The sequence below is a fragment of the Ooceraea biroi genome, chromosome 9 (assembly GCF_003672135.1).
Source record: "Ooceraea biroi isolate clonal line C1 chromosome 9, Obir_v5.4, whole genome shotgun sequence".
Lineage (NCBI taxonomy): Eukaryota > Metazoa > Arthropoda > Insecta > Hymenoptera > Formicidae > Ooceraea > Ooceraea biroi.
The window spans coordinates 11,367,453-11,380,176 of record NC_039514.1 but is presented as its reverse complement, the minus strand read 5'-3'; the positions used below and the strand labels follow the sequence as shown (position 1 = coordinate 11,380,176).

Here is a 12,724-nt window from a genome sequence, read left to right as displayed (position 1 = left end):
AAAATTAGAAATTTCTCACGCTCCTATTATCTATATTTGTATCGTCTACTAATCTATATTGCCAACGCAAGAGATGACGATAACAACGACGATACGAAGGACGACGCCGGCAAGTTCGACGTCACTTCCGTAATTAAGCGCGCCGCAAGCACGCGAGTAATCGCGCGTGGCGCCCGTAATTGCCCCGCGTGTGTCGCGGTGGTGTCTTTGTTGGATTTACATGTAATTGCTGGAGCCGGGGGCACTTACGTTTGCAGGCCTTGCGATGCGTGATCGGTCTCGCCGGGTCCCTGTAGTAACCTTCGCGGCAGTAATGACAGTGCCTTCCTGCCGTAAAATGCCGGCACTGCAGACAAACGCCTCCGCTGACACGGCCCGACAGCTTGTACAGCTCCATGTTGAATCTGCACTTTCTCGCGTGGAGGTTGCAGTTGCACACTGAAACAGGTAACGCAATAATTTTAGTCGGCGAAGTGTCACGAGGCCGCGCGCTATTATTTTACGACTTCACCATTTCTTTTCTCTCTCTTGTCCTTTTCTCTTCTGCGATCCTTCGCGCGTGCGATTCCCCTTTTTCTGTATTGTCGGCATTAGCGCGATTTTAACGACAATTATTATTGTCGTTAAAATCGCCGTAATCGCGATTAGCTCGCGACGCGGCCGCAATTATTTCGCGGAAAGAAATAGGAAATCTCCTTCATTATGCTCAATCTGCATTGCGTGCGGAAATAATAACGTTAAACGTACGTATTTTTACCTCACCCTTAAGACAAGGATATGAGGTAGATTAGCGTTTTACGTCTCTCACGTGACTTTTAGAACGCAAACTGGAGAGAAATATCGTTGCAAGAATAACACGATCTGCGAAATGTAAAGAATACATTCGAGATAATATGACGCTAAATGCGCAATTTGCACGGAACATGCGAAATCCACACGAGGTATAAAGAAGATATATATTATCCTTCATCTTATGCAATATGAGTTATGCAGTTATGTATCGTTACAAAATGTAATTTTAAGTCCAATTAAAAGATCTATCTTAAGTTTTTCCAGAAATTTATAAATTGCGAGTGCTTTCAACCGCTCATTTATTCCTCGAGTTAACCGACGACAAACGATTAATCTGAGAGAATCTTCGCTCTCGCACAAACGGAAACTCGGCTTTACCCATGTAAAGTTTGCTTACGCAACCATTAATGATTACTCGGAGGAACACCGAGTATCACGTAGAAATGAACACGTGTTCATGCAAATCCGTTAATAAGCGACGACTGCTCGGCTAAATCACGGCTCCTTCGCCGGGAAGAGAACGGTATTCATTCCGTTGGCGCATCGGGCTCGGAATGCCATCTATTCTACTTTAATTACGCATTGCTGCAAGGTAATAAACGTTGTGCCCCGCCTAGCCGACGCACAAGTGTATACACATTATCTCGTGCATACATATTATCTCGCCGGTAACTGCGAGCAGATATCTCAGGCATTCTTCCGATAGAAGCATCGAGCGTGGCGCGCAGCCGCCACTCGTTAATATTACCGGAGTTCCTTCGTGGAACAACGGCGAGCGTGCCGAGGTTCCTTCATACTTATCGCGGTAATTAGTCCCGAGTTTATTCATCCGGCCTGAGGAAGCAAGGCGTCTCGAGGGGGTCGTCTTCGTTATCGGACGACGGTCCTCGACTTCTCGTCATTCCCGAGCCTCCTAGCGTCGCATGGCGCTGCCAACCTGATCCGTCCAGGAAACTTTGGTAACTAGTCATTCAGACAATTTGAAACCTCGCGACTGAAAGTTCTACGGGAGATATTCATAGCTTCTTCCTATAACGAGATAGTCTTGAGTATACTTTTTAAATACTAATAACTATTTGGCCTGCTAATGCCCGGTTCCAACGTCGCTTAACTTTAACCGTAGTTTAACTCACTTTTCGTCTCTTTCTAATTACTCGCCTTAAAAAAAAGAGACAAAGAGTGAGTTAAACTACGGTTAAAATTAAGCGACGTTGGTGGAATCGGGCCTAACAAGTATAGTAGGATCATATTTAAGATGATCTTAATATAAGAACAGACTGTAAATATCTATGTCATCATCAAACTGAAGAGCGGTCTAATAACCGAGAGAAAATTTAAGAAAGAAGATTCGATATTATAGTTGTGACGAAAAAAATAGTTTTTTAAATAACCATCCACTGAAATTACCTTTTAACGTGTAACGAAAAATGATTACGTGTTTCAACGGAACTCTCACGCAATCGTATAAAGTTGGAAACTATTTTGCGGGATGCGCTGCACTTTTATGGGCGAAATTCTATAACTGTGTTATGAAATTCTGATGGATGAAAAAAAACTCGATGGATCTTTAAATATTTCCATATGGAAAACTTGAAAAGAGATTTATTTTAAAAGCATAAATGTAGTTTCACCAAGCAACTAAAAGTTTCGTTGCTGACATCGTATGTATATAGAACCATGTCCATCTTCGATAAATCTATCAGGATTCGCTAACGTTGGTATCAGTATCCCGATGACTTCTCTCTTTCTTCCGTCCGACATCGATCGCTCGCTCATTGAATCCTCGAGAAGCTCAGGAAAGTACTCCGGCAAGAATCGTGCCGTAACTTCTTGTACTCGAGCACGCCGCCCCGGTCGGCCGCGTTCTCTTCCCTCTCACGACGTCTCGAAAATATAACAGAATAATTGAAAACGCAGGCAAGGTAGAAGGGAGGGAAACGACGTGGAGACGCTGGAAATCGGGAGAGTTTGCTGTTTTAACGATCCACCCTCGCTCGCTCTCGTGGATTCTCTCGACCCAATAATCCGGCGTGTCGAACTGGGAGGAGCGTGCCTTATTTTCCGCTCGTAACGACACTCGTTACCGCGACTCTTTTTCTTCGCCGCTCTGGGCGCGCTCTTTGTCTTTCCGCTCCTCTCTGCCTCCTGCATTCTCCCCCGCATCCCGTTGAATGCTGACGTAGCTGCATTCTGCTACATAGCTGCCGTCGTGATTTATACCCGCTTACAAATTATCCGCGCTACACTTTAATCGATTAATCGGCGGTGGCGTGAAGAAAAAAAGCTTTGCCTTAGTTTAGAATAGCGAGTATAATTAATAATGATATATCTTGGCAAATCGAGAGTGAATATTATTTATAAAATACTTCTCCACGGATGAAAATTGCTTCATTTTCTTTTATTAATTTTTTATTGTTGTAACGTATAAATTTATTGTTGTTATAACGTATAAAAGTTGATGTATGATTTTTATACGTTTTTATATAATATGATAGAGAAACGTCATTCGAAATTTCTGAAAGGTTTTAGTTGGGAAAGTAGTTTTGGGACACTTCGTATCGCTACAATTTCGTGTTATAGAAACTTGACTGTAACACGAGACATATTGAGAATAAACTATTGCTTCCGGGCAAATCATCAGAAGCGGATGCTCGCTTCTTTTGGTCGTGACGCAACTTATAGTCTTGTGTACTTTTCTATATGTTCGTTATCGGGAAGAGTTCATCTTTCTGCCAGAAATAAAATAGGAGTTGTTGATACGTCTTTGAACCTTAATCGCACTCTTCTTTAAAAAGTCTTTTCTCAATTCGGTTATTCATATATGCAAGTTTTTAAAAACATTGTTCTGATTTTAATACAGAAAGTAATTGCTATTAAATCACAATTTCCTATCAATTATAATTGGCAAATATAGCCATAACATTCAATAAATATATTGATGGAAATATATATTGACGACCCAAGTTTATTAAACTCAACATCAATAGCGTTTTCTTAATGCCTTCGTAGCCAAGCCAGGAAAATCTCCGTCGATGATTTATGGGAAATCGGTTTGCGCGAAGCGCAGGCTTTGATCGATGAGTAAGAATGTTGTTGAATCCGAGTTGGCCGTTATGCATCGGGTCGATCGGATAACCCGTCGATAGTTAATAACCACGCTCAGCCACCGTCTGAAATTCCAAGATCGGTTCCTGTTATTAAGTTGTAGCTAGCTACGTCAGAAAGCCCGGAGTTGTTTTCGTAGAGATGATCGCTGTAATTAGCGATTAATCGAAGTAGAATCGGCGAGTTCTACGGCGTCTACTGCTGGTACTTACGGGCGAATTAGTGTTTTCGGACCTAGGCCGTCGATATTAATTAACTTCGACTGAACCTTGACTCTAACTTTATAATAATGGAGCTCCATTTTTATGGCGTCCCTCATAAATCAATCGGACCACGGGAAAATAAAGTGTTACCAAAGCAAACACTGGAACCCTAGTAAATCTATTTCCAAATTAGTGCTCTGTGGAATAGCTGCGATCAAAGGCAATTTGGTAGCACTTAATCTCTCACTCAAATAACCATATTTTGTCTGTCCTCAAGCGTTTCGTCCGCACGAATAGAGTCAGAATCATTTCTTATTTTCATCCGGAGAGGAAACTAGAAGCTCTGATTCTTCAGGGATGATCTGCTTCTCGTCTCGACAAGAAAAAATACCGCGGAACGTTGAAACGCGAGTAGGTGCCTGACCTGGTCTTTGTCAAGGAAATCTAGATAGTTGTGTCGACTCATTTTCAACACGCACTGACAGATATCTCTAATCTAATCTTTGACGTTTATCCATACACTTTCGGCAGGCTTTTACGCGCGTGGAAGACATATTTTTCTTTATTTTAAATCTTCGCACGTCTTGTTAGTCTTATGCTTGTCGGATTGGAATATCTCTTTTATTATTTATGTCTTTGTTCAGTTGTACGAAACAATGCTCCACCGGAAAGCTTTAGTTATTTGAATTAGATGCAATCGTGAAGAATAATTCGTTTTATACCTCTGTAAATTTGATACTCCGCTTTTAATAAATTAAGTTTTGAATTAATACCAATTGAAATAAAAATACATTTTAAAATAACACAAAATATTAGCATTTCGTGTATTCAAAACTTAAAAATATTAAAAGTGACGTATCACGTTTATCATAGATCCGTTTTATCACAGTAAGCCGCACAATCATTGACAAGTGACGAATATTTCTCTCGTGACGAACATATCGATTGAAACCCAACGGTTGGATGTACATATTGTCTTTGAAAAATTTTTGGATCCATATTTGCGGTTAGGTGAATACGTCCGCAAGATTGATCTAATATAGAAGAGAGGAAATTGCGCTGTCCCGCTTTTTTATCCTATTAAAATTGATCCAACGTTTGATGGAAAACCAGAAGAGATAGAATTCAGATATGTTTCCCGGGGCTTCCAATGTCATTAAATTATAGAATATTACAAAAGAATAATAATTTGATTTCCTTTGAAAGAAACCAATTTTGATTTTCTTATTTCTAAATTTTGCTTTTCTTTTATTCGATCGTAAGAGTAAAAGTATATCACATTAATCGCGTTAATAAAAAATTTCGTCTAGATCATTGCTAAATTTGATCATTTCCTTAATTTACTTTTTTTACCGAGAATTTCCTAAATTTCTTAAATTACTAGGCGAAGATGTAAGAGAATCAAGTTGAGCCTTCTCAGCGTGGTTCGTTTAGTTCCTTTTTCTCATCTCGCAGCGGGAAGAATTCCAGTGCTGCGAGGAAGCGGTCGATTCATACACCTCGAGCGTTTCGCTAACACGTTCAGGTATGCCGGGCCCTTTTATTGGTACAGCACGCGGTGTCTACGTGCTCGGAATTCCTTTCCGAAATCTTGAAACGTAACGAAATGCGCTCGTTTAGATCGTTGGGAATGATCGACGCGATTCCTCGTGATGTCTACATTGGGATACCTCGATTTCGTTCAACAATTTCCGTATATCTTCTTTTTACAAAACGTGAGGTACAGTAAATCCATTATTCCGTTAAAACAATACGTGCACGATGATGCTAGTAATTGAACGAAATCAATAAACGAGTCAAAATAAAGAGGAAGTTTCTGTTAGCGTCGGGAAGAGTACGGGAAACAAGAAGAGTGAGCCCAAGGTGGGGTAAAAGTGCATCATCGTCGGAGTCGTGAAATTTATAGTATAAATGTCACTCGTAATCGTTATAGGATGGATTTTAATTTAAGTCCCACTTAAAGTTTAAATGGAGTCGCCACGGCGGTACTCGAGTACCTCTTCGTAGAGCTCCATGTAATTGCATCCTGTCGTGCCAAGGACGCTTTTATCCCATCATTTGCGGTCGGAACCCACGCCGGCTTCGAACCATAGATAACGCAAGCTGCACGATTACCCGCGCCATGCCGCGCTCAAGAAGTTATCCCGCGCCCACAGGTGCTCCATCTCGGTTTCCATCCGCTTCGGCTCACCCGCGGATTACTCTCGGTAATCACGCGAATCGGCCTTGCCAGATGCGCGGTAATTATCGCATCAGCCCGATAAGTTTATTACAAAATTGCGGCACCGGCGCACTCACTCGCAGAACAGATGCCAGCGCGAAAGTTGAGTCTATAAACATATTTCAATCGTTGCTTCAGCGAATCGGTCTTCGCTTTTTTTCGCGAAGCACTTCCATACTGAGATTAAGTTTAAGTTTACTACCACGATTGCGATTCACGTGATTGCGATGTACGTTATATATAACTATTTCAATAAATATATAAATATATGCAAACTTGACACTTTTATTTAATATGAGGAAAATCTAAAAGAATTTTTACAACTTTCTTTAACACGGTTCCCGGTAAAATTCACAGGTATATCGTGAGAGTCTCGCACGTTTGACACGGCACTTCAACTAATTTACATGAAAATAGTCAAGTGTAGGATATGCGCAATGCGTCTCACGACGCAGTAACATCAGCGCGCAACTTGATACTCGCTCGGCTCTTCCGTGTGAATTTCGTACAGCTGTTACTAAATAATGATGGTATCGGCAGTACAATAAGTTACCGTATACGACTCCGTTATGCGTCTTTAATGTGTCGGCGATGCGTTCGCCAGCGTCACCGTAAAAGCGCGCGCCGCCTCGCGCCAATCGGGAATTTCGATTATTGCTCGCAAACACGATCGTTAACGAGGCATTTATTGCTCGCAGGCGCCGGCTAAAAAACCGCCGAGGCCAACTCGTCGTCGGGCCATTAAGGCGCTTCGCTGATGCGTACGAACGAGCGAGTCGAATTCTCTCGTCCTGCTCCAGCGGTCCAGCCTCCTCGACGCGGCTCTTCTCTCCTTCACGAAGGTAGAAAACCGGTAGCTGTCGTCGGTTCTCTCCTTTCCTCCTTTCCTCTCCCGATGGATCCTCAACGGATTAGGAAAAAATTCCACGTAGCGCCGCTTAATGAACCGATTTTAATTTTGAGCGGCACGACGCCCACGGAATAATTAATTAAAACCGCCTCCCCACACCCTCCCATCGCCCTTTTTCCCGAGGAGCGCTCGCTGCAACGTATCACACAAAAAAGGAACGGTGCAGAGAGAGAGAGAAAGATGAGGCGGGAAAGAGCGAAGGCTAAGAAAGACGCCTAATGCTTTCTCGAGACTTTGTCACAACCACGGGAAACTCGTGAACAAATTGTGCCGAGCGAGAAGCCGTGCTTAATTCGCCTCGTTTTCCGCGCGATCATGCAGATTAGCGCGCCGTCGCGTCTCTTTGCTGTCGTCCAACAACGCTAGGATTGTCGCCGAGACGTGTCGGGAATAATTGTCGATGTCGGTAATCTGTGAGCGTTTCTCGAGGCACGTCATTAGAAAGAAAAGATTAACAAGAGATCAAAGAGATCAGTTAGTCGCTCAGTAAATCAATGTCGTTTTCTATAAGGTATATTATAATATTATATTTTAACCATGAAAATTAATTGTAAATTGCATAGGAATTTATCTTCTTTTGTACGAACTGTCATGCGCTTGAACAATCGCTACTAATTAATATTCGTTTAAAAGAGGACCTCCGCGGCGCAAAGTTGCAATCTCCTCCGCGAATAACGGGGGAGATCAGAGGAAGGACCACCGCGATTATTAATACCACAGTACCATAGCGCGCGAGTCGCCTCTCTCGATCGAAAGTTTCGCCGGTACGCGTGGGACGATCCGCCAACGGACGGGTAAGGAACACCTGTACTGAAATTACGAGCTAATTTTCGTACCGTTCGGAGGGATACATCGACGCGATCATCGTAATCACGCTTGCATGGTTACTTCCGGGTGGCCATCAGAATCGCTCGGATCGTGCGCATGATCCTGACCCTCCGTGCGATCTCTCATGTGTTCTCCTTTCTCCCCGGGATTATAAAATTCCCGTGGAATTGCTCCTCCAAAATTAGACATCGTCGTTTATCAACGTTACGGCGCGATATATGTTGTAATTAACCGTCCTTTATTCTCTTTTCCTTTTCTCTTTTGTAAAATCAAATTTAATCGACTTTCGCATGAAGAATGTTTCCAAATTGTTTGCTATTTTTATTATGCTTGAAATCCAGATTCCTGTAAGATTTTAATCTTTGAGATCTATTTTACAAGAAATCATGACAAAATAATATTTTAATTTACTTTTTAAATATAATTTATCAAGATTTCCTTCATTTTTGATAATTCTTGACAACAATTAAGCTCGATCAGTGTGACTCTCTCGCATGTTCAATGCCTCGGCTTGATCCGACTTGATCCGAAGATCGCTGATTTCTATTGATACGTGTTGCGCGATCTCTCGCGCGGCCATTCGCAGCGGGTAATTCCATCGCGCGGCGCGTCGTCGCGCACTCAGAGTTCCACCAAAGGTGGCGGCGGGTCAGGGGTTGCTTTTAGCGGGCTAAACGTGCCTCTTCAATTACCAGCCATCTTCGAGGTCCCGACGTCGCGTGTAATGAGGTCCATTGTGCCGAGCCGAGACACGTCCGGACGTGCGCGATGCGTTTCACACCAACGAGATTCGCGTCGCCTCGCGCGTGCACTTAGCACGGCACTTAAACGGATTACTTCGCGCCTTCGTATCTCATCTATGTCGTGGCCTCATCGAACAGACGAGCCGGATAGCGCCGAGAGCATCCACGAAAATTCGATTTCGGCGAGATGTGCCATCGTCATCGTCGTTATCGTCGTGTGTTCTTCTGATGTACTCGCGCGCGTGCGAGAACATGTATGCGGATCTTCGAAAGCGGCTAATTGATCTAGTTACACTCTGCCAGTCCGGGGCCAATAATGACATCCTAATGAACGAGCTCGCCTCGATATCCGAATCGGCACGCCTCAATATCGCCTTGTTAAACGTCCAATACATCCACGTTTCTCTTTGTGTAAGACCATTCTTGACTTGATTATAATCTAGTTGAGATGTACATACATTTATCTGAGAATAAGAAAGACGTGAAAGTTGCTCCTTTTTGCTGGTACTTCTGACAACATTCGTTTTGTTTATCTACATTATAAATATATTGAAAGTGAATATTTTCATAATAAGATTAAGGCCCAGTTCCACAACTTAAACGTAGTTTAAGTCATTAAAGTTTTCAAGAAATGTCGCGTTTCACAATTGTTATAAACTACGATTAACGTCGATTTTAAAGTTAAACGCCAAATTTTGGGCGTTTAATGAATATAAACGAAGTTTAATACTGTAGCGCCACCGATTTCAGCGTTAAAATTTGTCTAGCAACGTCTCCATTTATTATCATATTCGATGTTTCAAAAGAAATAGAAATCTTTGAGAGTTTCTTCGTACGGACTATAGGATTAGCTAAACTACAGTTAAAAACACGATGTGGACCGCAATAACCATAGCGTTAAATGTGACGATCGTTCAGTTAAGCTCGGTTTAAGTTCGATTTTGTGGAACTGGACCTAAATGTTCTAAGAGATGTATTGGATTGTAATATATATTCACTCCATTTGTTTAGTGTTTTTAATAACGAATATATGTTATACAGCCCGTATTAACTAAAAAGACGCCTTTAAATGAGATCTATGTGTTTTTATCGGTTTATTGGAATGACTTATTCGTACGGATTAAAGATATTTTTCCCATCGATATGACGCAAAGCAAGCGGCGTGTTTTTCTTCTTCCTCTTCATCGGAAGCGACAAAATGGGCCAACTTTCACAAATCTCCTATTTATTTCCAGATAAAACCTACACCTCTTGACTCTACTGTTAAAGAAGACGCCATTTCCGCTGATTTAAGACGGTCGTATTACTCCTGCGAGACGCCGGATCGAGATTAACGATCGATCGGTCCGCGCCGCGGATTATACCGCGCTTTTTATGCCGTTCCCTCCGTTCTTTCTCTATTTCTCTCTGTTTCACCCTTCTTCTCGGGAACGGGAATGTCGACCCATAAATTACGGCAACTTGCACAGTTTGTATCGTTTACGGTTTCGGTACAAGCGCGCGATTTCTATCGCTGCCGCGTTTTATGTGTAAGACGGATTTCGCTCGCTCGAGAAAGAGCGAGACTCGAGCTCGGAGCAAACCTGCCGCTTTTATTACCCCCTCGTTGACAGAGGAGGAGCGTGTTCCAGGGACAAGTTACTCTCGCTACCGATTTACTGCGAGGAATTTCAACTTTGCCGCGTTTACTCTGTCCTCCTCTATGCATTCTAAATTTCCGTTACGAGTCGCAAATTATTTTTATTCCCGAGTGCCTTACCTACGAAACATTTAGCTCCGCGATATTTGCTACATATTTTCTTATCTCGCACGTAAATTAATAACACAAATGCACATAGTAATCACCCTATAAAGCTCAAGAACAATCACGAGAATCGAGCGATAAGCGGCGTTCGCAAACGGACGTATCGAATGTGCATTTTTTTTATCAGACAGTTATCGTGCGTTGCACTGACCAAATACGTGCTCGATTGTATCTCGAAGTTTGTTCCGTACCCCGAGGAAGTTTGCACGCACGTTGCTCGGCAGTATCGTCAGCTCTGAGTGCCGAAGTCATCGCGTTCAGGACACGCTTTCAACCGTGGAGTTCGTGACCTATCGCCGACTTCGGAAACTCGAGCGTCAGATCTTATCGATACAGCTGGCAATCAACGTTAAACTCGCCCCGGACGCGACCGATGATACTTGACTTGAGTCGGCATACCGCCTTTGAAAGTTGTATGGATAGGCCGAAGATAGAGCCGACGCTGAAACGTCTAGTAGCCGATCCGTGAAGTGCGCGTCACGGTCTCGCCTGTCCAGCCTCTCTAACGAGGTCGAGTTTAATGGGGATCCTTTCATTGGGGGGCGGCGAGACGTAGAAATTCCGATCGGGGAAACCTTCGTCGATCGCTCGGCGCTGCGCGCGTTTCATCAATCCGTGGCAGAGTTCCATAAGTTCCTGTTACGATGAACTCTTGGGAGGAGGCGACGGGAGAACGGCATAATCGGGAGATAACGGCGTTCCTAATGAAGATGAAACTGTTCTAAAAGAAAAGACACCTTGGTTCGTTGTCCGACAGTGTATGAGAAATATTTTATAGAACGATGGTCGAAGTTCATTCAGTACACGCTTGCGTTTATGCACACGCGCTGCAGAGTGAGGTGGTATCGGAAACAATTCGAAAAATAGTTTATATTCCGAGCGAGAATGCGTGAATTTTTATTCGAAATTTTACCTGAAATTATTTGTAAACATTAAGTAAACATAAAGTGTGGAAAATGCATTAAAACTATTTCGTGGTTCTGACAGTCGTGGCATGATTTTATTTGCGCTTCCGGGCGCTTTTATTTATAAAATACTTCTGGTACGAACATACTAGTGGAAATATCGGATATTATTGCGCTTTAAAAAAAACATTTTATTTTATTAAACGTGAAAATGAAGCCTTTATATAATTTAATGAATTTTTCCGAGTTACAAATTATCGTGTAATGTTGCGTGATGTTATCGCGAATCGATTTAATTCCAAACAATGATTCTGGAATAATGCCCAAGGCCGGCGGAACAATTAGTAGTAAAGAAATTTTCATTGCGTGGCCATCGAGGCGTTTTTAAAAATGATCGGTGATTATATAGAATTAAGCGCGTTTTAGAGATTGCGGTGTGCTACGAGAGATACCTACAGCGAAATGGTATAGGGGGATGGAGAAGTCTTGGCGAGGGTGCAATTAACCCTCAGGTCAGCCATCAGCAGCTCGTCGGAATTACCCGCGCAGGATTTTGTCCGTTTATGTATGCTCAACCGCTTTTCCTTAGACAAAACCAAGCTAAAAAGAAAGATATCGAAATAAAAAGAAATTTTACCGAGAATGAACAATATATTCATGACTTCTGATCAAAATTTCAAAATAACATTGACATTTTTTTACAAAAAATTTAAAATATCGCAAAAAAGCCAATTTTAAACCTTAATTATTTTGGAAACCTGACGTGCTAGTGAAAATTGGCTTGCGGTATTGTTTTCACCAAAAATCTATAAGAAACATTTTGTCTGGTTCCAATTTGGAACTTCCAAATAATGAAAAAGAATATTTTTTTGTAATCTAGTGTAATCTTACTGATTTTAGATATTCCATGTTCGCGCTAAATAAGGATGATAAATGATAGTTAACGATAGTTACACACTGATGGTTACCATTAGAGCGTTAGAAAATCGCTACAGCTTACAAAGCGTGAAATTTTCATCTCGTAACGCCATCATAATAATATGGGTAATCACGTGGAGATTTGCAAAGCGCGACTGATTCTACTGGTCTCAAGATTAGCTTCGGGCAACTCCGAGATTACTATGTGTGTTACGAAGCGGAATTTCATCGTTGTCAGTTATAAACGATGCAGATCCGACGTGAACTACAAATCTCGGTATTCTAAAAAATAATG

The 12,724-nt window shown here is 42.2% G+C and overlaps 1 protein-coding gene and 1 long non-coding RNA gene across 2 annotated transcripts in view; one reads left to right on the top strand and one right to left on the bottom strand.

Annotated features, from left to right (window-relative positions):
• The window catches only part of LOC105283108 (netrin-1), a 162,016-nt gene that overhangs the window by 84,716 nt on the left and 64,576 nt on the right, over positions 1–12,724 (bottom strand). Inside the window, exon 2 of the mRNA XM_026972305.1 lies at positions 250–438. Coding sequence (XP_026828106.1) covers positions 250–438 — 189 coding nt within the window. The remainder of the gene's footprint in view (positions 1–249; positions 439–12,724) is intronic.
• LOC105283102 overlaps positions 1–12,724 on the top strand; it is a 104,989-nt gene that overhangs the window by 75,818 nt on the left and 16,447 nt on the right. The gene's annotated exons all lie outside the window — the stretch shown is intronic.